Source organism: Osmia lignaria, chromosome 9 (genome assembly GCF_051020975.1).
Source record: "Osmia lignaria lignaria isolate PbOS001 chromosome 9, iyOsmLign1, whole genome shotgun sequence".
NCBI classification, from domain to species: domain Eukaryota; kingdom Metazoa; phylum Arthropoda; class Insecta; order Hymenoptera; family Megachilidae; genus Osmia; species Osmia lignaria.
Window position 1 is genome coordinate 6,525,159 of NC_135040.1, and position 27,950 is coordinate 6,553,108.

At 32.7% G+C, this 27,950-nt stretch overlaps 1 protein-coding gene across 8 annotated transcripts in view; it reads left to right on the plus strand.

Annotated features, from left to right (window-relative positions):
• Gbs-76A (Glycogen binding subunit 76A) overlaps positions 1-27,950 on the plus strand; it is a 63,677-nt gene that overhangs the window by 17,575 nt on the left and 18,152 nt on the right. For 2 of the 8 annotated variants that reach the window (XR_013062719.1, XR_013062721.1), the window contains exon 3: positions 3,331-4,429. The exons of 3 other annotated variants lie outside the window; for them this stretch is intronic. Coding sequence is in view for 1 of the 5 variants with exons in the window: in XM_034319904.2 (XP_034175795.2) it covers positions 4,349-4,429 (81 nt within the window). In the remaining 4 variants the exon portion in view is untranslated. Of the gene's footprint in view, positions 1-3,330; positions 4,430-11,472; positions 11,595-14,897; positions 15,572-27,950 lie in introns of those variants that run through there. 3 more of the 8 variants (XR_013062720.1, XM_034319904.2, XM_034319933.2) reach the window with 3 other exon arrangements.

Consider the following 27,950-nt stretch of genomic DNA (forward strand, 5'->3'; position numbering starts at 1 on the left):
TGGAAATATAAGACATTAGCATAATTGATTTGAAACTTCATAAAAATGAATATCTTCGTGTTGTATCATTACTCGTGGACTACACTATGTGTCATCAAAGGATCACGGGATATATTTTAGAAAAAAATGAAACTATTTTTTTGATTCACTATGAATTTAATCATTTGCCAGTTTCTAAGATATTTGGCACCCACTCGTGCATCCTAAGAATAGTTGCTCTTTCTTGAAGTCTTATCTAGGTCAATGTGTCTATGTGTTTCCTAAGATCTCTCCAGACTATTGTAAGGCAACACTGTGGAGAAAAGTTATTATCGATGAAGATCGATAAATTCGCTTTGCATCGAGAAGAAATGATAATGTTAATTATCTCATTCAATATTCTCTGTTTCCTCTTTCTCTTAATCATTATAAATGTTTCATTATGTTAGTTGACGCGGTAAATAGATTCAATCAACACAGAATGAGGGGGATGGAGCAGAAAATCAAGCTTAATGAGTACTAATGACCACGTGCGGTCAATAATTTAAGTAGCAATGAAGAAAATTTCGAATTGTCTCTTGAACGTTTATTCTGGGCAACAATTATTTAGAAAAGTAGAAACTTTCAATGATATTTCTGATCTTTCTTTCTAATAATTCAGAAAATGTTATAATTAGCAGCTTATGAATCGCGATTAAGTCAAAAGCAGACAGTTTGCGTATCTTTAATCTTATCTCGGTTGCGAATTGTATTTAGGTCGATTCTTATCACATATCTATTATGATAAGCTTAGAAATGAATGAAATATAATTCTCAAGTAAATTTTCTTATCGTTATCTAGATTCGTTTTTTATTTACTATATGACGTTTTTTGTTAAGTAATGGCCTGGAACAGGAATGATCGAGTTAGAACAAATTTATTATTCAATAATCGTGGGTTATGAATTTTTCTTTTTTTATATAGAACGTATCTTTTGGAACTGCCTTACTTACAGTAGTATTTTTGTCTGTGGCGAAAAACAGGTCAAACAAATAACAGTTGTACGATTTCTGAAGTGACACATGTAGAACGAAGCAAGCTATTTTTTTATTTAGAACCCCTATTTTATTTATGGATCAGTAGTATTTATTGTTAAAGTCGTTAAATTGTAATTATTTTCAGAAGTGATAAAAATATTTTGGTAAAAAAAAGAGAGAATAAAGATAAATTGTAGTAAGATTCGTTAATATTTTAATATTGAAAATTTTATTATTTTATTATAAATTTATTGATTTCCTAATGTCAAATTTTAAAGAAAGGGTTTAATACTTACAAGATTTTGGTTACAATAAATATCTGATCTACTAATCAGAATATTAATTTTATGTAATTGAACCGAAGGGTTAATTGAGATATCAATAAATAAATAACTAAATACTACTTTAATTAGAAATATTTGTATTAAGTATTTGCAATCATAGATAATATCACTAACATAATTATAAAAATAATAAACAAAATTTGTTATGAAATAAAAATACTAGGTGCTCAATGAAATCCTTCGGTAACGTTTTCATGACAGTAAACGCGTTAAAATTATTGCACTTTGTATTGATCGTTGTCAAATTATCACAGAGCAACACCATTTACTATTGAACGATTAATTCCCGTCGATCTGACTTCCAAGATTTCGAACTTGTTAAACCAGATAGACATGGTCGAATATCTTGCACTTTCCTTTCATGGATCCGACTGAGCCGCCGGGAGGTAGGCATTCTGGAGACTGCATTTATGCCTCATTTCATTATTTGCGGCTCGAGTCGGCCCGGTGTTTTCTCTTTTTACGTAGCTTGAAAAACGAGGTTGCCTAGGTACGGCGCGCCTGTGGCGTAGGTCGCGTACAGTTAAGCCGTGATTACAAACGCGTAGGCGTTTCGTACTGTCGCCCGATAAGATCGATGAAATCGGCCGATAAGATCGATAGGAGTTGCACTCCTTAATAGCAGGAATTCAGCTAGGGCATAATTTAATAATATTGCATCCCCCTGTTGATTTACGACTAGCCGACGACGCATCAAATCACTGTGCTGATTTCTTTTCGTGACCTGCCAATTTCAGAACCGTTCGCCTCATTTCGTTTCGGTATATCTCTATAGGTATTTCGGTTAAACGTGAAAGAAAATTGTCAGCTTCAATATTTTTGGCGAAAATTGACTTTTTAAATAAATTTGCAAGAAATCAGAATTGGATTAACAATTCTGGTGCCCCGGGGCTATGAAAGCTCCGAGGACTCCCCTGGTGGACAAAATTTCGTTCAATATTTTTTGATGTAGTAAATGGAAGGCTTAGAAGGGGATCCCCTGCAAAGTGGGGCGCAGGGCTGTAGTCTCCCTTGGACCTCCTCTTAATCCGGTGCTGCAAAAAATAAATATCTAGATAATGGATTTTTCCAGTCAGTTTCTAAGTTATCTGATAATCGGAGTAGTAACAATGACCACTGCATATGCCAGTGCATGGTCCCAGTGCTGGATTAAGGGGAGCTCTAAGAGGGTCTGCAGCTTTAAGCTCCACTTTGCAAGGTGCCTTGTTATTATAAGCCTTCCATTTATTATGCCAGAAAAAATGTTGAATATAATTTTTCCATTTTTGTCCCGTTTTACGATTAAGAGCTATTCAATTTTATTTAAAATAAATTTCAATTATTGGAACAAGTTTATCAATTAAAAAGGATCTCAAGGGGTTAAAAATTAATATATATATAATTTTGGTGGATAATGTTTTTATAAAGAAAATTATTATATATAAATGAATAAAAAAATCGTACAGAAGCTCTCAAGATAATAATTGATTCATAAAACTCAATAAAAATGAAGAAGATTTATATATTACAAAAAGAAATATAATCTACAGTACATAAAATGTACCAGTTTATTAAAATCGGTATCGCAGTAACTCAGAAAAAAAATTCGAAAACACTTATCAGAATTCGTATTAAAACTGCAATAATAAAGTAACTATATACATAAGCTATAAAAATTAATAAAATTCTGTCTATAAAATTCAGAAAAGAGCAGAATAAAAATTGGCATTCTTATAAAATATAAAGAACTAATAATAATTGAACAACATTTCTATAACCACCAAATGAAATATTGTTAAAAAATAGAAAAAAGAATCACTTTAAATTTCGAAAGCGTTTTACCCAAAATGGCGCTTATGTGGATTAACCCTATATGGCGGTATATCGTTTAATTTGTTTGTAAAAGTAATTATACAGTATCAAGAGATCTTGGGACCAATCGTTTACCGCCCTCAGGACGATCTGTCGATCCTAACAGAGTACAAGAACTTATCAGTCGTTTTATGAGCAGTTGCTATGCGTTATGGAAGGGGTCCCTGCAGTCACCTACTAGCTCGACCAGTTAGAAGTCAGTGTGTGTAAGCCGGCCGGTCGTGCCGGCTTCTTTTCTGCCTCTGCTCTGTTGCACCTCCGTTTTTCGAAAAATCATTCTGCCTTTCATGTTCACTGAAACCCAGCCTTTGGAAAACGTGAAAAGTGTCTCGTTTACGATCGAACTAAAACCATCCCAAAGGAGCATTTATTAAAAATCAATTATTTCTACCACCATTGAATCTCAGTGCTGCAATCGAGAAATTTGCGATACTTGGATTTTGAACTGTCGTCGAAATTTTTACGACCGAACCGTTTATGCGAACAACAACAAGTTCTTCTTTTTGTCAGTGAAATAATTTTACATGTGAAACTTTTACACACTTTGTTAGTGGTTGTACGACGAGATACGTGAATTTTAATATTTTGAAAATAGAACAATTTTTTGAAGAGCTTTTGCGTCTCTCCCACTGAAGGAACTTTGGACATATGATAGACTGCATAATTAACATTGTTTCTAAGAAGATAAAGAATATTACAAAGTGAAAAAAATTATTGAAGTAACAGTGAAGATGATCGATGTAATGACATTTAAAGAGCCTGAAATAATTAATTTTTTGATAATTTGAAAAATTGTAACATGGACGTTGTGATAAATTCCTATACTCAAATGCAGAGGTGACTTTGACACATCTCTGAGTCTGAACTTTGTCGGTTGTTGAGACTGATAAATAAGGTGATCAAGTTTGTTGATGGAAATGAGTTCTTTTAATGATACCAGAGTGATAGTACTCGTGGATTGAGCTGTTCTTCGAATGATATAAAGGACCGATCGATTTCATTCAGAGACAATCAACGTCTTATGACGCTTCATGATACTTGATAAATTAAGAGCGTCTGGGAAACAAGGCTTCGTTTTTTGAAAATGTGAGGACGGAAATGTGTGAAGCTGATTGGAAAGTGATTTATTTTCGATACGATCAATTCGAGAAGGGAACATGATTATGACACATACAGAAGAAGCATCGACGACTTTCGAGTCGAAGACACCGACGGACCAGATGAATGGACACTCAATGGTGAATAAATAATTATTTATTAAATTAATTCGTTAATTTAGAAAATTACTTCAAAATTCAATTTTAACTCCAAATCATATGTTGGGTTGACAAAGGTTCTGCTCCACCATCTGAAAATTCAATTTAAAAAAAAATTAATTCATTTTAATTACTAATAGTTCATCAGCTTATAATACATGAAATTTATTTTTTAGTAAAATTTCTTTAATATTTTTAAAATAGAATTATATTACTTTTCTTTTAATATTTTATAAGAATTTCCACAATCTGAAAGTATTAATTAATTTTAATTTCTAACAGTGGATCAATTTATATAATACCTGAAATTTATTTTTATTTCTTGTAAGAAATTCTGTTAGGAAATAAATTGAAAGAAAAAGTAGATACCACATGGTTCTATTGCAAAAGAAAGTCATGAAGTAATGATTATTTTGCTCCTATAATTTTTTCTTTCAAATTGTCGTAGGTGGTTGAAAAATTGTAAACACTGTTACGACGAACATTTGGCACCAAGTTAATCACAAAATCAAAACCATTCGTTTAATTCGATTTAATTATTATTAGGCAGCGCCACGTTTGACTCGTTACATTGCTATTCGCCGACTTATTACGTTATATCGAAAAAAAACCGTTCCAGATAAATTTATTTGTTCTGAAATTAAACACGCATATCCAGCAACAAGTACGTTTATATTTAGTTTACTCCATATCGTATCGCATACAATTTTCAGCGTTCGCTCTGCGTCGCGACTTCTCGATGCATTTGGCATCTTACATCAATTAATTGCCATTTAAAAAGAGCTTTTGTGTTTTTATTTCGAGGAGGTGTAGGAGTTAATATACTTAATTACAAGTGTAGCCTTCGAAAAGATGTTTACAAGTTACGTTGTAACCCCTTATCTTTGTGAAGTGCAAATTCAATTAATAACATTTAAAATGTTCATAGGAAATATACTAAATCTAAATTTAATCGTTTAAACGTTAAATGAAGATGTTTGACAAAAGCAATCTGTAAATATTGATGTTTGATTTATCAGATTACATTGGATGAGAAGCTATTGCCTAATGGATCTGATAAAAAAGGTTTCCCTTCAAACGATTCCAAATTTTCTTCGACAATAACACAATGACGTATTCGTAGAATTTTCCACATGATAGTTACTCATCGTGCTTTATGACAATGAATGAACGAATTCTTCTTTCCTTCAAGTGCAACACTTTGTTCCAGATAGGGCGTAGATTTATTGCTCAGCGAATGCAACGAATGCCGATAATTTTGATAATTTCTTTTTCTTCCCTCGTGGTGGTTAAGATCGCTTGAATTTTACATACGAGTTTCTCTTAATAATAATTTCGCTTATTATTCTTTTTCGTAACTTTAAACAATCTTTGCAGATTATTTAAAAGTTTCTCTTTTTGGTAATTACTTTATATCAATTTCGAATAAAAATGTATAGATTATTAGATCTATATGGTTAATTATGAATTTCATTTCGAGCTTGTACATTTGAAGCGTTCAATTAAATGAGGTATCCATTTATTGATCTCAAGACACGTGACTTCGAATGTTTCAAGTAATTATTAAACATTGAAAAGTCGAGACGATAACCTTGCCGGGTCATTTGATTGGGTATTAATACTTTCGCATAAAAACAATAGACCGAGGAAAAAATCCGAACGACAACCGAATCGAACATCTTTCATGGATTGTTCCCGTTGAAAGCAGGAGCGACACGATTTCTTGGTCGTCCTTGCATTCTCACGAATATAAATTTCCTGCCTGTGTTTTCTTATGCGCTGCTCGTTTTTCCTTTTCTTTTCCTCGTTTTTTCATTGCTGCTCGTCAAGCAGGACGACTCATATTTTTTACGTAACGAAACGAAGGAAGATCGAACGCAGAATGCAAATATCATTTCTAATTTTGGACACAATCCGTGATTTTCTTGCATAAATTAACTTGAACTCTTTTTATTTTCTCGACGATCAGCCAGAGAATTTCACAAAATGTTGCAAGTGTTATACGTCCATATTTTTGAAAAAAAAAATTATTTTTGAAAATGAATTTGGATCACTTTCAAAATAAACGATCCAATTATCAATGGTTTGTTAAAATTTGATTTCTTGAATCGATAAAGTGACAAATATTTAAGTTAAATGTTAAATATTTTATATTCTGAATCATAAGGTTTGCAGTGGATAAATATAAAAAGTATGTTTGCTATCGATATACTTTATTATACTGTAGCATAGAAAAGAGATAATTATATGCTAACATGGGGACACTGACTTCCCGATATTCATTTTAAGTGGTTTTTTTAATATGCTACATGCTAATAATATACAAAATAGGCGTGTGCGCCCTGATTAACTATCGAATGACAAATACCTACTCGTGAAACCATTATTATTCTGACTCCTCAAGAGTGGTAGTTTGTCATCCTACCCATTTCTCCAAAACTAACCACTATTACAATAATTGAATTATTATTTACTAATAATTTACTTTAAAAAATGCTAAAATATCCAGCAATATGATAGCAGAACATAAAAATTTATTTGCAAATATTGAGTCATGTTCAAAGGGTCTAACATATATATAAGGATTAAATTTATATTCATGACTTAATAAAAACTCGAAAAACTTGTCACTGAACTTGCAACAGTATAGATACAAGTACTACACGATAGTTCCATACAACGACCACTTATCAGTTCTTTTTTTATTACGATAAAAATTGCATGTTTTCGTTTCGGTTTCATAAGTCCACGACTTAAACGATTCTAAACGGGGAATATTTCAAAGGCTCATAACTTTCCGCGAATGCGTCGACGTGCATGCGTTTTATCGCAACAGGGAAGAAGAGTATTCGAGCGTGGTGCGTGCCACGGATGTTTCGCCGCAAAACGCATTAGAGTGTGCACGTTTATGGTCGTGTGTAAACACGGGTGTCCTGTCAAAACGTATTTACACGAATTTACAATGAGCTTGATAGCCGTGCAGAATTTAGCGGATGCTTTAACGACGGCTATTTTTAGCTACGATAATATGTACACGACACGATATGGAAGGTCAATACGTGTATCTATAAAATGCTTGTTGTACATTTGTTGTGCAAATTAAAATGGCACAGTCATCGGGGTAATTATGCGTTGTTCAAATACACAGATTGAAATAATTTTATCTTGAATTTTCTGATAGTTCCAGTATTTTATTGTATTAAATATAACATTTTTACAATTAACAGCCAACAAGCTTTGCTATTTAAGTTCATTTATATCTTTGGATTTGAATAATACTAACTGGGTCATTGTTCCACTAGAAATGAGCTACTTCTATTTCACGTTTGATAAAAATCGAACAACAAAAAGTAGATTTATCTTGCATGAGATTCATGATAATGCGATGATTTTTTTTTTACTAACATGACTGTATTAAAACAAGATGTAATTAAAACTAGAAATCCTTGAATAAAAATATTATGCAATATGTAAATAGAGTAGTAACTCTAATATGCGACAGTTCCGCTGTTTATTTAAATATTGAGGATATAAAAAAAGGTTATTTTTAAGGTCTTAGGGTAAATGGGAATGTAAGAGTAGGAGGCCTCACTACTCGATTAATTTTTTAATTGAACAAATGTTATATTAATACTGCATCATATTATTATATGGACGGTGGTATCTCTAATTTTCTAATCTGGTAGTTACTAGACAGATTAATTACCTTTGGGTAACAGAGGGGTAGAAATCAAAGGTATGTTTATTAGACAGAGCCGCATGAAAGTTTCTCCTAGTCTCAGTCCCAATGTATGAACTTTAAACGTTAAGTTCAAAACACTGTTTAACAACATTTAATGCCAGACTCATTACATGCTGTTAGTAAATAGGGATCTGTAAATTTCTAACTTTATAGGCCCTATCTTTACTTGAATGCCACGGGAAACAGCGAAGACATTTTCGTTTGACCATACTGTTTCGAAGGAAAGTAACAATGAGAAATTCTTCTACCGATTAAATCTTATTTGTAAAATAAAATCTTTGTTCAACAATTCTTTAATATTAAATATTTTTACTATTTATTGTTACAATACTCTTCAAAAGTTTTTTTTTTAATTGTTATAAATAAGCATTATTTTTGGCAGTTTCAAAATTCTGATAAAAATTCAGTGGCTTTATTTTGAAATATGTTTCACGAATTAACTTTTCACGTTTCAAACGTGTTTTTAATTTTTTTTTCTCCTTCCATACAAGTGCAACGTGTGCCCTTTTCTTTTTTCGGTTCTGGTTCACCGCTGACTTTTTACGAGCCTCACGGGCGTTATTGAGACCGGCGACGAAACTCTCGAAGGACGTGTGCATTGTTCGGTTTAAATTAGTAAAACGCAGGGAAAACAAGTTTCTCAAAAATAACTTCGTTGACGCGTGTGTTGTAAATCGCGTCAAATACTTTTCTTTGTGCGTACAGCTAATCGCTGTACGGTTTTCAAAATGTCGAAAAATTCGGATCGCTTTAAAAAAATAGCTGAAACGTGCGATAAAAAAAGGACGATGCGAAGCGATTAAAAGGTGAAAAGGATGGATGAAAGCTCGTCGTTACAGCCCGTAACGGTAACCGATTCCTTTTCGAGATTAACGATCGCAATCTTGTCGTTTTATTATCGAAAATCCAGCGGTGTGTAGCATCGAGTCACGGCGGATATGGCGATGTAATCTTCGAGAAGACGTACGGCACTTGCGAGTTCTTCGTGGTTCAGCGATCCTGCGAGAAGGTGCGCGGTTCAGGTACCTATAGTCCAGGCCGTCGCTGCTTATAGCTTGGTCCAGCTACGAAACCGGGAAACAAAACGGTCCCCGGCACTTTGCTGAAGTTACTAACAAGCCATCCTGGCGTATCCTCCGCGCCTCCTTTTCCTCGTTCAGCCAGAAAAAACGGTACCGACACACCACGAGCCGGAGAGAAAGAGATTTATCAGCGAACCACCGCGAGACTAGCAACCCGATAGACGCGCAGATAGGCCGTCGTTTAAATAAATTACCCTCCAAAGCTTTGACTGCCCTGAACGTTCTTCTCACTTGGTTGCTAACTCGGCTACTCCGTTGCACCGCCGTACCTCTTGCTACACACACCCTATCCTCCTTTCTTCGCAAGAAAGCAACATGTGCCAACTAAATTGAAAGATGTACCGCCGGTTAAATATTTACGTTAATAACTATAGACTTCGATCGCGATGTCTATAAACGTAACCGTCTATTTTCGGTGAAATTTAGTTTCACCCCCCTGTGTTTCAGGAACACGGCCATTTTTCCACGGTTAAAAATACTGTTCGCGTGTTTCTCCTACGTAGCTCGCACGATGACTCGAAAGTCCATGGGAATGTAATCGAACTTGCAGAACGGGTCTTCTGTATCTGCTAATTATAAAACAGCAATACAAGAGCGCTCCTCTTTTTCTTCCCTCCCTTGCGTTTTCATATACGCTACTGCCCGCAACGTGAAATCTATCCACGGGAGTCATTGTGCCAAAGGCGAGTTTCTTCTTTTTTTCGCGATTGAGTTTATAAAGGGAGAAGAATGCGCGAGGTTATCGCGACGTAATTCATAACAAGCGTCTTTTTGATTGGTTACGTCCGACAGATGATATCTATTCTCTAATAATTAACGCGTTAATTACGGATTCGTTCTTCGAATATCGAGGTCGACATATAGAACGCGATACTAACACGATAATTGCCCAACGAACTCGTGTTCAACCAAATTTTCAATATTTCAAGATATATGAATGATTTTAGTATTATTAAGGGTGGTTTGCTTTAAAAGGGATAAGAATGTTTATTTTGTAAGTCAGATTGGTATATGAATGGGTAATGAGTAATTTACTGGAAATTAAAATCAGAACCATTAGAAAGTGAATATAATCATTTATTTATCAATTGTTTCATGATTTTATACTTATGCAAAATAAATATATTTTTAGAATCGTTTAAATAAATTTAATTTGAATTTAAATAAATTAAAATAAAATAAATTTTTGTTCAGGTTCTATTTTCTTAGGAAAACAGTCGCGCTAACCGGAAGTCCACATTCAGTTAAGTTAGATCACTCATAGCGACGAGCCAATTGTTTATTCCTTGCGTAAGATTAAAGGCGCTGAGTATTGCAAATGTAAAACGCGATTCCTCTCGAGTCCTCAGCCTTGTGCTATTTTTAATTGAACAGAGCAGGTCAAGGTGCTAGTCCAACGCACGGATGAGACTTTAGGTTAGAATTTCTACCAACTCTACTGCGTTCGATTCGCAGCGATGAATCAGATCGGACTTTCTTGAGTGTAGAAGTTTCTTTTTTTCACGAGAACGACGCGTGCTGTTTTATACTCGAACGGGATGAATTCTATTCTAGACTTACTCGACCGATCAAATTCCCTTGCCATACGATATTTTAATAGTTATGCCGCATAGTACGGTGCATCGATTATCTAACCCATATCCTTGTGAAAATTGTCGTTGCTTGGCAAACGCAATACAATCCGTGCTATCTTAGCCGCCAGAATGCTTTATTGCGTGATAACCTGCGTCTAAGAACAAATGCTTATTTCACACCTGAGATTCTACGTGTAGCTTACAATGCTTCCGTATTGATAGTGACAAGTTATGACTTAACTCAGGAACTAAGGGAAGGTTGGGACCCTTTGTACAGTTTTTTGATTTTACCGACTAAAATGTACTAAATACTTTTGGAATACTTATTTATTTATTATTAGAAACATAAAATATATTATAAAAAAATATTAACTCACCTACAGCATCAAGCAAAGTAGGCTTCCTTAGGGAAAATGATGATAAAGTAGGAATTCTCAAAGTCTTAAAATTAAAAGTAATTTAAATATAAAATAATATAATTTTTGATCATTAAATATTATAAAATTTAGTATGTAATCAAGGGATATGAATAATAACGTAAATATCAATTCAAATTCTCCCGCGTAAATGTTTACACGCAAGTGGTGGGAGGCCGCGGGCCTATATACATAGGACCATCTCTCCCCACATCGTCATTCTCCTCGTGGCTGCCAACGCGATCGGTCGGGAGCCCGCGGAAGGGGAAGCCTCTGGGGAGGATCTGAAACCTAGGACGTGGTAATTTTCCTTGGGGGAGTCTACCATGCTCGGTACTGTACATTGATTATTATATGCGTACATATAAATAAAATGTGATTACATTAAATTTTTGAATATAACAATTTTTCTTTTAAATAGTCATTTAATTTCTACTTATGCTACTTCTAATTTTCTACTTATTTTGTATCAATGAATAGTACATTTACAGTTACAATATAAATACACAAATAAAATAAAAAATCAGTATGTTAACGGAGAAAAATTTGTTTTCTGAAAACAAAAAATTATACGAATCTACCTTTCGAATGGAATAGCTTCGTTCGTTTAATGAGCCTATTTGGACGTGAAAACAGAATTTGAATAAAAACGATGTTTTTACTCAATTTTCAAAATGTAAATTTTTGTATTCTATTAAATGCAGAATTCAAAGAATTCCTAGTTCTATAAATTTTTTTATCAACATCGACGCATCATAATGCACTTAGATGAGTCAATTAAACGTTTTCGTCTGGTAACATCTTTTTTTCAAATACGAATTAAAATTCGTTTCCATACATAATTCAGTAGCTTTTTACACTGTTATTGTGTTTTTAGCAACATTTAAATGTACAGTTGTTTACCAAAATGTAATCTACTCTCTAAAAGGAGCTATTGGGAAATTGTTAATATTTTTATTAACATAAACAATAACTTCTTAGTGTTTTATATAAATAAAATTTGTCGAATATTAAAGTGATTTTTAAGTTTTTATCTATTTTAATATTTTTTAAGACAAAATACATAGTACGTAACTTGTCATGATTCATTTAGAAGTGAACTAGGGAAAATGGATCATTTGTGGTCAGTCGTCTATTGCGTCTAACATGATAGGAATTACATTTCTCTGTAACTTATCATATGTTCTATTACATTGAAAATCGTTTCAAGTAACATTAAAATATTTAAGAAAAAAAAACTTCCTGAAACTTTACAATTTCATTTATTTTCATTCATCAAAAATAATTCAATGGTTCACAGTCATTGCCCTATATAAAAACTTCTATTTCTTCATAATAAACCAGAATTAACATCAATTCTCACTGTGTGCGATAATATAAGCATAATCAAGTGAACCTAATCACATCTCTCAAACTTAGCTAAATGATAATTCCATCAAAGCATGCAAAATTATAAATTATAAACTATTTTTCATGCTATAAAGCTTGATAAATTACCAAGCATCTACATTACAAAAACATTAGTAATAAATTTTTCATAATTATAATGAACAACTCTGAATTAAAAGAAGAGAAAAGAAAGAGATAAAAAGTGCAAACCGTATTGCTAATCACAAGGGACATTCTCTTGACATTTCTACATAAGCTGTTCAGAAATCACGCTTCACTATGTTAGAACAGTGTTTCTCAAAGCGTGATACGCGTACCTCGAAGGGTACCTGAAAGATCTTCATGTGACCTATTTTGTTTCTAAATCATTTCTAAAAATAATATTGTTAAAATTGAAATTTTTAAAGCTTTTGCTTCCTTTGTATCACCATTTTTCCTAGGAAAGTCTATTTTGCTCGATGTTGTACATCTAAATTTTGAATGAAATATACATTTATTTTGATAAGAGGGTACTTGGTGATAATGAAAAATGTAAGAAGAGGCACTTACACAGATATCTGAAGTTTGAGAAACACTGTGTCAGAATATTAAAATGCAATAAATCGCGCATGAGTAATTTCAAGGTGCGAGAGATGTTCCTTCCGAAAGCACTAATGACCGGCCACAGCCCTGATTCAACTACGTACCGTCTCTTCATCTAATCTTCCCCGTTGATAATAAGACGCAGATGCTAGCTGATTCTTGTTATTAATCCCTCCTGCGACCGGTTGGTCATCTTCAGTAGACTTCATCTCTGTAGACTCGCAATTACTCTCTAGTTTTAAAGATACGCGATTCACTTGAGAGCAAAACTCGCGCGAGAAGCTGTCGAGAGTAGTACATATTTCTCTCAAATGAGACATTTAGAACTAAAGGGATGCAAGTGACATTTTTATTTATTTTTTCCTCTGCTTGAGATGTTTCTGAGAAGAATAGAAGAGAATCTTTATTTTCCCATTTATTATGATCAACAAGGGAACACTATACTTGATAATTTAAACCAGAGATAAAAAATAACAATTATTTCTAAATTTTTGTTGAAAAAAATCATTAAGGAAAAATTAACTTTTATTTAAATAGAATTAATTCTGATTAGGAAACAGTTTGAATCAGAGAGAACATTAGATTATACAACAGGGCAATGACCCTAAACATAGAAGTCGTCGTTGTATGTAGTGAGGGAGAATGGCACTGTCTCTGACTAGCTGTCACAATCACCGTATGCCAATGTAATTGTAAATATTTGAGCATAGTAACTTTTGAAAATTATTATAAAAAACGTGATTTGTGGCATTTGTATATCTTCAAGAATATGTAGATCCGCAAATAAATATAATTCTTTGAAAATTTGTTTAAGCGGCATATTTGTTTTTCTAAAGTTTTAAGGGATAAATGTGAATTTAATTATTTTTTATTATTCACTATATATCAAAACCAATTAAAAAAGAAAAGGTTCTTTAGTTTCTTTTTAACATTTGAATCTTATAAATTTAAATTACATACTTGAAACTATTTCAGTGAATTCTTGTTGAATTTTTTCAAATTCAAAATATGCGAAAATCACACAAAACCTAAAAATCTGATTGTGAGTGTAACATGTGGTACCTTCAAAAAATAATAATTATTTTCTGTTGTTCTTCTAGTGGTTAAATGAATAGTATCTAAATAATAGCGTGTACGTTTATTTTAAACAGACTGTACAAGAGGAGTTAGGTGTTTGGGGGCATGCTATTTCTATTTTTGGGACTGCAAATAGAAGAAAATGGTGAAAGTTGAATGACTTAACGAGTTTCATCTTCTGAATGCATTTATTTTTTTTTAATGGCACTGTATACATTTCTCCTCGTACAGGATGTTATAAATAATGTCAGCCGTAAAACGTTATATCCATATATAAATAAAAAAGTGTTACTTAATTATAGACCTATAAACGTTCTAAAAAAATCTTTCAAAAAGGGAATGAACTGGTAATATGAGAATAGATTGAAAGTATTTATTTATATTGATATTAATGATTAATGTTTTGAAATGGAACAATAGAAGCAAATAGTGCACAAAGGTCTTGCGAACAAATTACATGTGACCTATTTTCATGAAGTATTGTGCTAATAACAACTTTTTTATCGTTTCTTGCAATATTTAACACCTTCGGAATAAAGCGTCTATGAATCTATATTTGCCTAACATTTTTTGTTTATTTTTTTCTAGTTCAGTATGGCTAGAAAAACCAAGGATACCGTATATAAATACAGGATACATAAAGCGATCACTTCTGAAAGCAAAATAACAATTAGTCGTTCTATTAACCATTGAACGGCGGACCATGGAGAGAGCTCCAGTTTTATAATTAATATTGTATTTTGAATTATTTTCATTTTCTACTGTTCCTCTGAAAATTATTTTTCCAACATATCTTTCCAGTTATATAAGTTTAAGTTTCGATTGACCCAGACTCCGCTGTTCAAGGATTACAGGATATGTTCAGATGTGATAAAAGATCAACAAAATTAGTACACAATATTTCAAAAAATAATTACATATAGGTGAGATTAGGTAGAGAAAGATAAGGAAATGTCAACTAGTTTTCCATGTAGGAAATACCGGTTTTCCTGTGTCCATTAAATGCATGCCTCCGGCTAGACACTGTTAGTTTTTATTCCATAAATAATCATCTAAAAACAGTATAAGCTGTTGGCGGTAATGGTTTGAGATTATACTGTCGAAAGTCAAAAAGGAGTAGATTCTCAGTTATTAATAGATTACGGAAGTTTATGCAAATATATTTCATAAATATGCAAAGTACATCGAAATCTAGGATAAACACAAAATTCGTGTAAGTTTCTTTATCTATACGTCAATATATTTGTATTATATAAATTATTATACGAGATGATTATTATGTAACTATTATACTATTTGATTGTTAAACTTGTTAATATATGAAACCATCAATTATTATATAATAAACAATAATAATTCTTTTTTCATTTTTTCAACTAAGGATTGGTGCTTATAGAAAAAAAAATCAAAAAGAAGTAAGCACATTTAAAAGTTTTTAATAATTTATTAAACTATTACTGCCTTTTGTAGTAACAATTTATGATTTGTGTTTCTAAAACATTTTAGAAATTGAGAAAAATGGTTTGTTTTATAAAAATCTACAAAAAAAATGTTTATTAAATGTGAGTGATTTAAAAAAGTTAAAATTTGTTGAATAGTGTAATAAACTCTTCTACTACTATGGTTTGAACTTGGTTATTTCAGAATAAGTGTGTAATTCTGAAACTGGTTCCAGTAGTAGATTATCAGCTACACATATGCATATAAACTGTGTCTAATCCTCTGCAAGTACTGCAGAATTCACTTAAGAGAAATGTAAATTGATTACTTGAAATAAATGAGGAAAGCTTTATGCAGTGATTACCTTCTCACTGAATGGTAGACAATATTGATTTGCATGCTTCTCTATAAGGTTTGACTATTTATTGGGATTAACTACTAGTGCTAACTATTCTACTACGTATTCTTTCAATGTAAATTAAATCTTATTTATGTGGAATTTCTCAACACACCTAACAGATAATCGAATAACGTGTTTAATTTTTTCTCTCGAGATATACAATTACATTTAATTGAATTATTATTAAATTTGTTCATTTCCATGGACATTTATACAATAAATGTAATCGCATATTTCTTTTTTTTTAAACAAAAGAGTATGTTTATTTTGCTAATAAAATAAGAATATAAATATTTGTAAAATTAGGAGAATAATTATAAAATTTGAATAACATCAAACTGGTAGTTACTAATTATCAAGGATAGTAATAATATTATATTTAATGTCTTAATTAACCATTTCTGTTCTTAATTCAAAAATTTGTAAAACATCACTTGCATCATTTAACGTTCTAAGTGTCTCGTATATTAAGGCGGAAGAAGAGTTAACAAAGTTACAAGTAGCGTATCGAGAAATCTTCAAACCGTCTCGTTTAATAGGTTTCCCGTTTTGTCAGTAGTTTTTCTCGTTCCGCAATCCGCAGCATTAGCGGAGGATCCTGTGTCGCGGTTCGCAGGATCGCGTTTGCCATTAATCGAATGATATCTGCCGCGATTACTCCGTTAAGATTCGTAGCTCCGTTGCTAAGAGATTTATGTAGTAGACTGTGCGAATAAATTTTCTCATCGTCATTCTTTCTCGGATTAGGACGATTGCATCTGTGACTCGTAAGTCTTTGGCTAAACAGAGAAGGATATTAATCCTCGTTATAAAGTATTGCATGAGACGACTCGTGGATCCAACGTAATCGTCTTTGGATACCGATACCCGTTTGTTATTGAAACGGTAATACCTTTACGAGTGCATTCTTTCTTCGCAACGGAATCCTTTTCTTCTTGAAATTCTGAAACATCTATTACGAATGATACGCGTTCCCGTTATCCCTTTTGTCCCTTATCAAACAGATTGTATGAAAAGGAAATTATTATTGAAAATTCTTCTCGAATTATAACATATTATAAAAATGCATCAGAAATACAAAATTAAGTGAAAATTGTGGCTCTCTCCATGGTCCGCCATTCAAGGTTTAAGACAACACTCAACTTGAATTTTTCTGCAACCTGAAAAAATCATTTTATCTTTTGCATAAACATATTAATTACAGTTACAAGTTTATCGAGAAAATTTATCAATGAATTTTCAATAAAATCAACCCGCAGACGTTTGTTTTAATAATAAAACGTCGAGTCTTTAATCAAATGATTAATGCAGCAGCTCATTTTATAAATTACTTCCGTATAACGTCTCAATACCGTTGCAATAAAGTTCTTTAATGCAGGAACAATATTCCTTATTTATCACGGTCATTGTTGTTCCCTGGTATTCGAGCTGTCCAGATCTCTATCCTTCCGTGACGTACGCTTATCGATCAGGTTCAAAGAGATACACGTCCGTACGTCATAAATTCTATAAACGAGCCGTGTTAACAGGTTTGAATCGCAAGTTTCCCTAGCGGTCTGTCACGTTCCATCGAAGGAAATTTGATGTTGCAAATTGTTACATCGGTCAGGTAAGAAAGATCTCGCGTACGGTGATCGTATAATAATGGATGTACGAGGTGAGTCAGGGGGGTTGTGTATTGAAAAGGTAACGGATTTATTCAGACAACACAATAAAAGACGTAACGTTCGCGTTTGATTAATTCGTCGATCGCTAGTACTCGGTGGTACGGTCGTGTTGCAACGACCTTATACCGTGTGCCTTTAAAAATAGGCAGTGGCAGAACTTGTCACGGACTTTCTCTGCCGTCTCAGATACAGCGTGCTTCGCATTCACTGGCGTGGCGCGCGACATCGATAGAACCCGTTGCACTTCCGTCTCGTTTCTCTACTTACCATTCGTTTACTCAGGCTACTTACTTTTCGAGAAATTATTATTAGCATTGAATAATTGCTGAATCAACAACTTTGTCCATATAGAATCCACTTACTCGAACTATCTGATTTTCTAAAAATAGTTATTAAAATTAAATAAGTTGCTAAGGTAGCAACTTTGTCTATTTGATATTCATTTACTCAGGCTATTTGATTTTCTAAAAATAGCATCATTGTCTATTTGAAATTTATTTATTCAGACTGCTTGACTTTCTAGAAATTATTATTAGAATCCAGACGAAAATTGTACGGTTAATTATTAGATTAATCATGCATTATCGAATTGCATAACACATTATGCAATTAGCAAAACAGCCGAGTAAATAATATTATTCCTTGTAAAATGCGTTGCGGATTTCTGTCGCCTGTGTGTCATCCAGATATGGATGATGTGGTATTTAACGTATTGATGGAACAAGTCACTTCCGCTTGCTTAACTAAGATATATTGAATTTCATAAATAACTTTATGGTCTCAAAATTAATTTTTATCAGTAGGTTTATTGAAAATGGACAATTTTTGTAAGAGATATTGCAATTCTAATTATTAAAAATAGAAGTAATTAATGGATTTGCAGAGATTTGCATTCTCTAATTAGGTATCTCCTCTGCTGCTCTGCAGCTGTTTATTAGTATTTAATTATGACTCAATTCTGATGATTTTTATATCATTATAAAGTAAAATTTTTAAGTCATTATACATTCAAAAACAAAATTAAAGAATCGTGAAATTTTCGCTAGAGAAATGAGTAAGAAAATCGTACAGTAATCAGTCTGGGATTATTTTGAAGACGAAGCCAAAATACTTATCATTAACCGGTCTGTCTTATTAATGAAGTTACTCATAGTCTCTATTATTGGTACCAGTTTGTACTAAAAATACAAAATGAAGAGTTTCTCAATGGTTGCATGCAAATGTCTTGCAAGCTCGCACTGCACCAAAGTGTACAAGAAGTGTATTTCAGAATTTCACGTGTGTGCGTTTATAAATACGTATTTATTTTCTACTGATTGCCAAAGGAGATACGTGTGTGATGATCAACAAAATGTCATCCTGTTTTTATCCTGTGAATAAATATACTCTGATTGAAGTTGATTTTCTATGTGTTAAATGAAATATATTTTGAGATCAATATAAAAAGTTCCTAATTGTTTACAATGAAGAACAAGTTATATAGTATAGAGGTCATTGATGATCAGTGGTGCCAAGTATGATTAAGGTGTCTGTGATTTGTACAAAATATATTTACAAAATCTTTAAAGAATTGAATAATTTTTAAATAGAATTTATTTTTAATAAAAGTGAAATTTGTATTATTGCAGTAAAATTAAATTGCGAATTTCGTTGTGGCATAAACAGTAAGGAAGATAAAATACGTTAGGTATTTATCATATTAAGTTACTTAGGGCTAAAGGAAACTTGTAGTTGTACTTTAAAAGATTCAACGTAATTCGATGCTTTCAACAGAGGATGAGATCTTCATTGACGCGTCTTAATTGATTTTTACGATCTTCACTGGTTCCTGAATATAAAACGATCTTTGAAATGCAGACAGTGTCACAATTTCCATCTTGGCTAAATATAAACCAGAACTTTATTTATTCTTGGCAACGTGTAGAATCTCGTCAGCTGCGAGGCCTCGCGTTATAATTCAAACTTGCAAGGTGTATCGATAAAATATTCAGGTGTATGGGTTAATTGTCGTTGTTTTTCTTCGATTGTCCTTCGACACCATTAAATGAAAATGCAACATGGGTATTTGGAAAGAATCAATCATTTTAATATACTAAAATTCTAAAATTTCAAAATGTCAGAATTCTAATTTCAGAATTTCTAAACTCCAGTTTCATAATTCCAAAATTGCAAAATTCCAGATCCTAAAAATGTAAAAATTCTAGTTTTTCAAATTTCTAAGGGACCTTTACCCTTCCCCCAACTCCCTATTTATTTGCTAATAAAATAAGCAATAAATTTCATGCAAACAAAAAATCTCAAAATGTCAGCTTTTACGGTCAACCATCGGCGTTTAAATTTATTATTCTTAAAAGTCTTTTGCTCTTCCTTCGAATAGTTCTATTGACTCAATAAATACGCTTCGATATAATCTTATTTATTATTGATATTCGCTTTTGCATCGCTGCATGACGTCAGATAAATACCTTTTTCTTATTAGTTTAATCCAGGATGATCCCATCAATTAAAAAAATATGCATGACTTCATTATATGCATTGAAGATACATATTAATCCTTGGATGACGAACCATGGAGAGAGTCCCAATTTTAATGACTTTTTGAAATCATGTTTCTTGTTACTTCATTTGTTGTTTATTCTTATTTATCGATAAGTACCAAAATTCCACTAGTACCAAGAGATAATTTGGTTTTCTCCTGAATAGATGAAGACTAAGAGAGTAGAAATGATTACCGATGCAATTTTTCGTCGTACTCGATTTAGGCAAATAAGCTGCAACGAGTGTCGAACAATTGGAACGTAAGAAGATAAAAGAAGAAAGGTTGTTGACTCGGTCGATCGGTGACGCATCGTCGATGGAATGTTTCTCGAGGTGAAAAAATAGTGGCGTGGTCTTGGTGTGATAATCCAAGTTGCAGTTTATCGGTGTGCCGTGTAATTAGTTTTCGATCGACACTCGATTAAGTAACTACGTGGCGCATATTTGCCAAACAATGCAAATTTTTTCAGTGACTTTTGAGCAAGGGGAAGTTGACACTTTAACCCATTAATATCTAAAGTTGCGTATCCGCCATTGACGTAATTAGGACTTTTTTTGTGGTGTGGACCGGGTTCCTTAGCTTTGTTAACAGTATCCACAGTTTAGTATCTTGAATTTCGCAACATTTTATCAGAGAATGTTAGAAAATTAGAGTTTTAGGATTCTGTAATTTTAGAATTTTTTAATTTGGAATTTTGGAATTCTGGCATGATGAAATTCTTGATATTATGCCTCAGTCAAAGAGCATTCATCTTCTGATTGTTACTTTATTTTTTGTAAATATTTGACTATGTTTTAAGGTTTTTATTATGCATTGTTTTTTATTATTAGTCTCAAGGTCAGCTGTCGATAAGATAAGGAAAGCAATATAGTTGGTGCAGTAAAATTTTTGGACACTTTGTAATATTATTAAAATTGAATTATTTCAATTACAGTAATATAAAATGATTTATTTTATATGTTGATCATTCAAGTCACAGATGAAATTGTCTTTTCTAAGTAACAATTAAATTTTTATCAAAACTATTTTACAATTTCTGAGAGAGTTTTATCGATTAATTAATCCAGAAGGATTAGTACGTTCGATAGCACTTAAACTGAAAAAGTATCGAGTATTATACAAACATTGATAAGATCGTTGATAAGTATTATACTGTCTTATTAAGAATTTTGCCACGTAATTGAGTCATAAATCGAGATAATCAGCAATGAATCGACAGTTTGTTCTTCTGACGAATTTTTATTACATTCCATAATTCGGAAAATAAAATTATTCAAAGAATTGCCTGTGCACTTATCAAGCACTCTATTTCAAAAGTTTTCAAATTAAATTATGTTCATTAAATTTTGTTTGCAATAAAATTTAATTTAATTTCTGTTGCATCTTCATTACGTTGAAACACACATGCCTTGTACCTAATGACTATAATCACCCATAGTAGTGTTAATCTACGGTAGGGTTAACAACTTCCTGAGGTTTTTTAAATCCAATTTTCTAAATCAATCATGTCTAGCGGAGCCTCGGGGTTTCCTTTACTTGGAGTTTTTTAAATAGCTTGTGACAAAGAAGAATAGGCTGTATACTGCGAAGATAGAGTTTATTCATCTTCTTATTACAACCTATTTAATGAGATTGAATAAAAATATTAACGTCGTCTCACAACTTTTTGAAATTCCAATTACTTGATTGCTTGATATAAAAGTAAAGTCTCAAGAGGAATGATTGACTGCGGTAAAGACGATAAAAACAGGAGACAGGTGTAAAATGTGAAAGGAAAACATTTTCTTGAACGTATCCCACGTATAGGGTCGCCCCACGTAATTTGTTGTTAATCAATTAAAGCAAAGTCTTGGTGTTGATTGGCTACGTCTCCTGGTAGGAGTAACGACGATAAATCTGTCAGGATAAATTGCGACGCTGCTCTAACCATGGGTTAAGTGGTCACGATTTGGGTTGCGTTGGTGAACAATCAGATGAGAATAAATCGACGCTGTTACAATATATAGAGCCAGAATAGATCCTCTGAAAACAACTCTCCCTGCCTTGCCACGTGTCTCTTTTCATTATTGATTTATATACTTTGAATAATTCATTTAGAACTGTTGCCGTTTTATAAATTACACAAGGTAATTCATAAATGTGATATGATAATTGACAAAGTATGTCTACACTCAGGAGGCAGGACCGGATTAAGATTTCAGGAGCACGGGGCTATCAAATATTTGAGGGCTCCTAAAAGAGTTTATTCTGAAAAAATGTAAGATATTAGGGAAGTAAATATAAAATTTAAATTCAGTGCAAAATTAGAAGGAAATTTATAAAAATATAATTTTTATTGTGAATCATATAAACCCAAAGGGAAACAGGGGGTTAATCTTTAGTCAGGGGCGGCTAGCTATAGGGAGTCTGGGTAAATTCCTGCTGGGCAATTAATTAATTAAAATTAGACTCCATCCTGTCACTAATCTCTTGGTTAAAATTTCAACTCCCAGTCTGAGATCATTTTAATGAAAATGATACCAAACACGACTATATCTGAATGAACATTTTACAGCCCACGATATACGCTCCGTACTATAACTGTGTAGGCTTGTGGGACGACTTGTGAAACAGTCGGCGAACCTTTCTCTCTGTAAACTTTACTTCATTCACATTCAATATTTCTCCCTCTCGTCTCCGATACACTCCGGAAACGAAATAACCCGTAATTCTTATAACGCCTACCTTCACGAATAATTGAGACTTAAACACAAGCCATCGACAATTAACCGAAGAATACCTACTGTATTTGATAGAACAGAGGCACAATCATAAAAAATTTCTTTTTCAATAAATATTGGAATATTTTCAAAAATTTCAGATAATATTATCATGATGCTAATAAGCTATAAAGAAAAATTTTTCTGACCCCCTATCAGAGTCAAGTATGGTTGCGCTACATACTATGGTAGAATAATCAAGTGTTACGTGTAGTTATTCCACATTTTTGTATTTTCCCTACTTAATTTTCTTTAACATGAAATACTAATAATACTTGAATATTGATTCGGTACATATTTGTTCATTTCTACTACTAGACAGCACTTCGAGTAATGTTTGTAGTTGGAATTTGTGCTAAATTTATGAGACAGTCATTGGAAACGCTATTTCTGAAGAGCTTGCTTATTTAACATTTCTATGAAGCCAAACGCGTGGGGAAGGCCTTATATACAGAGTTGTTGAAAGTTCAGGCCAAATTTAAGCAGCATGCAATAATCGTCAAAATAAACAAAAAAGTCATAATGTAACAGTTATAGGCTCATAATTGGAAACGTTTTATGATTCGAAAGCTAATTTTTGTATGCATTGAGAAGGTTATAATCAGTATATCAAATACAAGTTCTTAAAAAAAAAATTAATTCGATGATGAAAACAGACACAAATGACTACATATTGAGATATATAAATACACAGATAGTAAATATCGAATAATAAAAGATCATTTGTACAATTGACTCTTGTTATATTGCCATATGAGAGATTCAATCTTCACAGGAATTTTCAAACATTTTATCGTAACATTTCATCGTATTCTATGGAAATGATACTCTTCCATTTCCCTTCACTCTCCAAATGAAAGTTTGAAAGTATAAAAAATTTGCCACTCTTACACTCTCGTTCATGGCAATATAACGAGAGCCTACTGTACTAAGAGCGTTTGTTACGCTCCGAGAAGGGCCAAGAGTGAATGACCTCTTATTGTTTGGTAGTGCTTTCTGGGTGCGCGAACGTACTTACACGGGATCCGATGCATGAGTGTGAGTCTCTGATCACGCCCAGGAAGTCGGCCACCTAATCTTCAATCGTGTAAAGGGGCTCTCAGACAATCAATACCTATACCTATAATATCGATTTTTATTTTAGTATTGGCAATATTATTAAATGTAAAAGGAAATAAATTAACGTATTGTCATTATTTAAAATATTGACGAGATAAGGGCCATTTTGACCCTTTTTAGCTTGAACAGTAAAATATTTTTAATAATTAAAAATTATATTATTTCATTTTCTGAATCGCTTTTAATATTAATATCATTAAAGTTAAGATTTTGAGAATTTCTGCTTCTCATATACTGCCATTTTTTAAATACTTTTTTAAGTAGAAAAGCTTATGTATTGGACTCGTATAATTCCATTCAGAATCATTAACAGAGGATTTATAAAATTTCTATGCGGCATTGCAGTGACTTCATTAAAACACAAATCTTTATTTCTAATTTGAATGAATAAATTAATTTTAATGAATAGTAAATCAGAAGCACATTTAAAAAGGAGGATTTCAGTAATACGATAGTATAGATTACAAGAAGTGTCGAAGCAACATTTGACCGTGTCACTCTTGTTAGTTATACGATAATAATTCATTACGACCTTGCGCTACGCTCCTAACATAAACCGGGACTATTAATTAGTAAGACGATTGCGAGTTTCTATCAGCACATACTTTATTTGTTTCTAATGGAGGAAAACTGACTAATAGTGTATCGCTGTGTCAGTCGATAAATCCGGATCAGCGCCATTGCTGTGTTAATGAGTGCTGCACTCCGTTTTTGCCATCTGGATCTTAAGAAGCACTTTAATAAGCATGTTGTTTTAAGAATCATGATATGCATTTAGATGCGTATTTACCGAAGATTGCCACTGTCCGTTAACAATTATTGTTAGAAACAGGTAATTTATAATAATTAACGAAAACAATTTTCTTCGATTAAAGAACATTTTAGTTTTATTTCATTTATAAAGACCTTTTGTTTTTATAATTTGTTGTATCTGGTAACATGCAATTCTGACTTTTCTCGCTACACCACTATGGCAACAGATATTTTAGCCCATTTAAGAAAACAGTGATGACCTTCGTATCTGAAAAAATGACATGGAAAAAATAAATTTATCAATGTATTTGTCCCATTGAACCGTGCAATTTCACACCAACGCATATTTTTATAACTTATTATTTAAAAACATATAGGGTGTTTCATTTATCCAGCTGATATATCACCCTGGGTTGGAATAATAAATAAAAATAGGAATATATTTTTTATTTAAAGATGGAGGCGTAGAAAAGAATTAGAGGTAAATTTTATTTTTTTAAATGGAGTTAGCAATTTTTTATTCCGGGTTTCATTAGAGCAGCAAAGTACTAAGGAAATTTGTACTATTTTTCAATAAAAAACTAATTCACTCTTAAGTAGTTTGAACTAAGATAGTAATAAGTTTCATATGATAACATATCAATGTTTAGTACCTAACAAAAAAAAAAAATGATAGTTTCTGTTTAATCATTTTGCATACAGAAACACGTATGCATATCTTGTACCGTTCGGATAATCGACGAAATTGTATATCAGTTCGTTAGGCTGCTCTTTGAGGTCGGTCTGAAAATAGAGAATGCATAAGGATATCGTATTCCTTGGCCGTTTATCATCTTCCCGCTCTCGGCTTAATTATTTGCTAATCACTTGAAGCTATCGATAAATTCTGCTCTGGACATTGTCCAGTCTCGGCTGTAAGCTGTTTTTATGCCTCGTCCCGTTCTTCCCAGGTGCAACTCTTTCTGCTCGCGTGGGCACGTGCACGTGTACATTCGTCAAGTCCTACGCATATTTAACAACAGGCACGCAAACTCGTTAAAGTAACTAGAGAAATTATTAAGATGCTTTTTTTTTTGTTTTTAATTAGAATAAACATTGAATGTTAAGTAGGGTCATGTTGATGCTGTTATTACCTTCTTCTATTAAATTAAAATCATTATAATACGGTGTATCGATTTGCTGATATTGCTAGCCTTATTTGGTATGCCTGGTGAGACAGGGTAGGAAATATTTAATTTAAAAAAAAACGGGATTCCTAATACCACGTATCGAGAAGTTATTGCCGGTAATTGATTGTACAGTTACTGGCCATGGAGTAAGTAAAAATGATGATAAAATAAGTATTCATATGTTCAAATTAGCATGAAAATTTGCCTCTTCATGACTGTAATTTGCACCGTATCGTAACATGAATTCAGGATCCCGTTTTCTTCACTCACCTCTATAATTACAGCCACTTTTTCATTCGATAACGTTCTTTATTTTCTGATCTTGGTTAATTGATTCTAAATCGCACGTTAAGATCTCGAGACGTTTGAATAACATTCTATTTTTATTTTTAAAAGCACCAGTATGTATTTTTTTATTTTGTCAAAGTAAACAAAATTGTTTGTAATAATAGATACCTTTCGAACGCCCACTGTGTATACCAGAGCGGTAAAAAATATTTGCATATTTTTAAAAAGAAGTAGTTTATCGCGTAGCTAAAAATATTTCGATTTCTCCAAACTTTATAAAATTATAGAATCTAAGTGAAAGTAGAAATGGCGGTGTTGCATGGATGCAGTGGAAGTGACGGGCACAAAAATAAGAAGCACCCAGAAGACTATTCAGTTACAAAATTATTTTATTTACATTTACATACTGAATTACTTAATTAAATAAGTAAGTGTACGAAAGCGTTTTTCTACGAAAATAAGTCCTACTCAAATCCTCATTTTGTAATACTCAGCTCCTATGGGTAGATCATCATTTCCAATAACTATTCATTCATACAGTTAGATTTTTTAATTTATGCCAAATGGAATTGAAGATCACCAAATCCACCTAACCTTGAAATTCACATTTATGATGCTGGACCACTCATGGGGAGTAAATATCCCGAGAAGCAGTCAGGGTCCTTGTGCCACTTGGTGAAATGGGGTCAATTGAAGTTGGTCGTTTGTTTCGGTATAATGATTTTATTGCGTACTCTGCTCTTTGTTCGTTTAGAAGACATCACGGTAGTTTGGTATCAATGTTAATCCTTTATAAACCACGTAATCATACTTTGAACTCACGTATTCATACATTTGTATTTTCTCAATTTCATTTTACTTTTCGGGCACAAAGAGGCGTATTTTGTTGCATATTTTATTTTTTTAATTTTTTTATGAATACTATTAGAATATATATATATATATAAAGTCACTAATCTTGTGTGCTCCAAAGAATAGTTCAATCCTTGAATGAATTGTATTTCATTTAAATTGCTCAAATTTAAATTTTCTACTGTTCAAACCTAATCATCATTTATCATTGAAACAACCACGTACGATCGATTCATCGTGTCTCCAATGAGAAACACACTCGATTCTTCACAGTACGTCCTCAAGGTTACTATTCAAACGTAGTTTCAGTTGTAGGTCGGCATAGATAAGGAACCGTGATACGGAACTTCTGATGATCGTATCGAGAACATCTGTTTCTTCATATGGAATCGGTGTTTATACACGATCCGCATACACCGATTCTCGTCTATCGGAAGTCTAGGCGTGCGTGATAGATAATGGTTATGCAAGAAGTCGCTTCGAGGCTGTTGGTCCGCGTACTCGTACAGCGATATTACTGCGGCAACGGGAACGCCCTGGCTTTGACGAGATGCCGTGGGCTGTTTCGGACATCCACGAACTTCTTTCTGTATTTATGGTCTAGATAAAGAAAGTTTACGATACCGATAGGGATCGAGAGTGTCGGTGGGGCGAG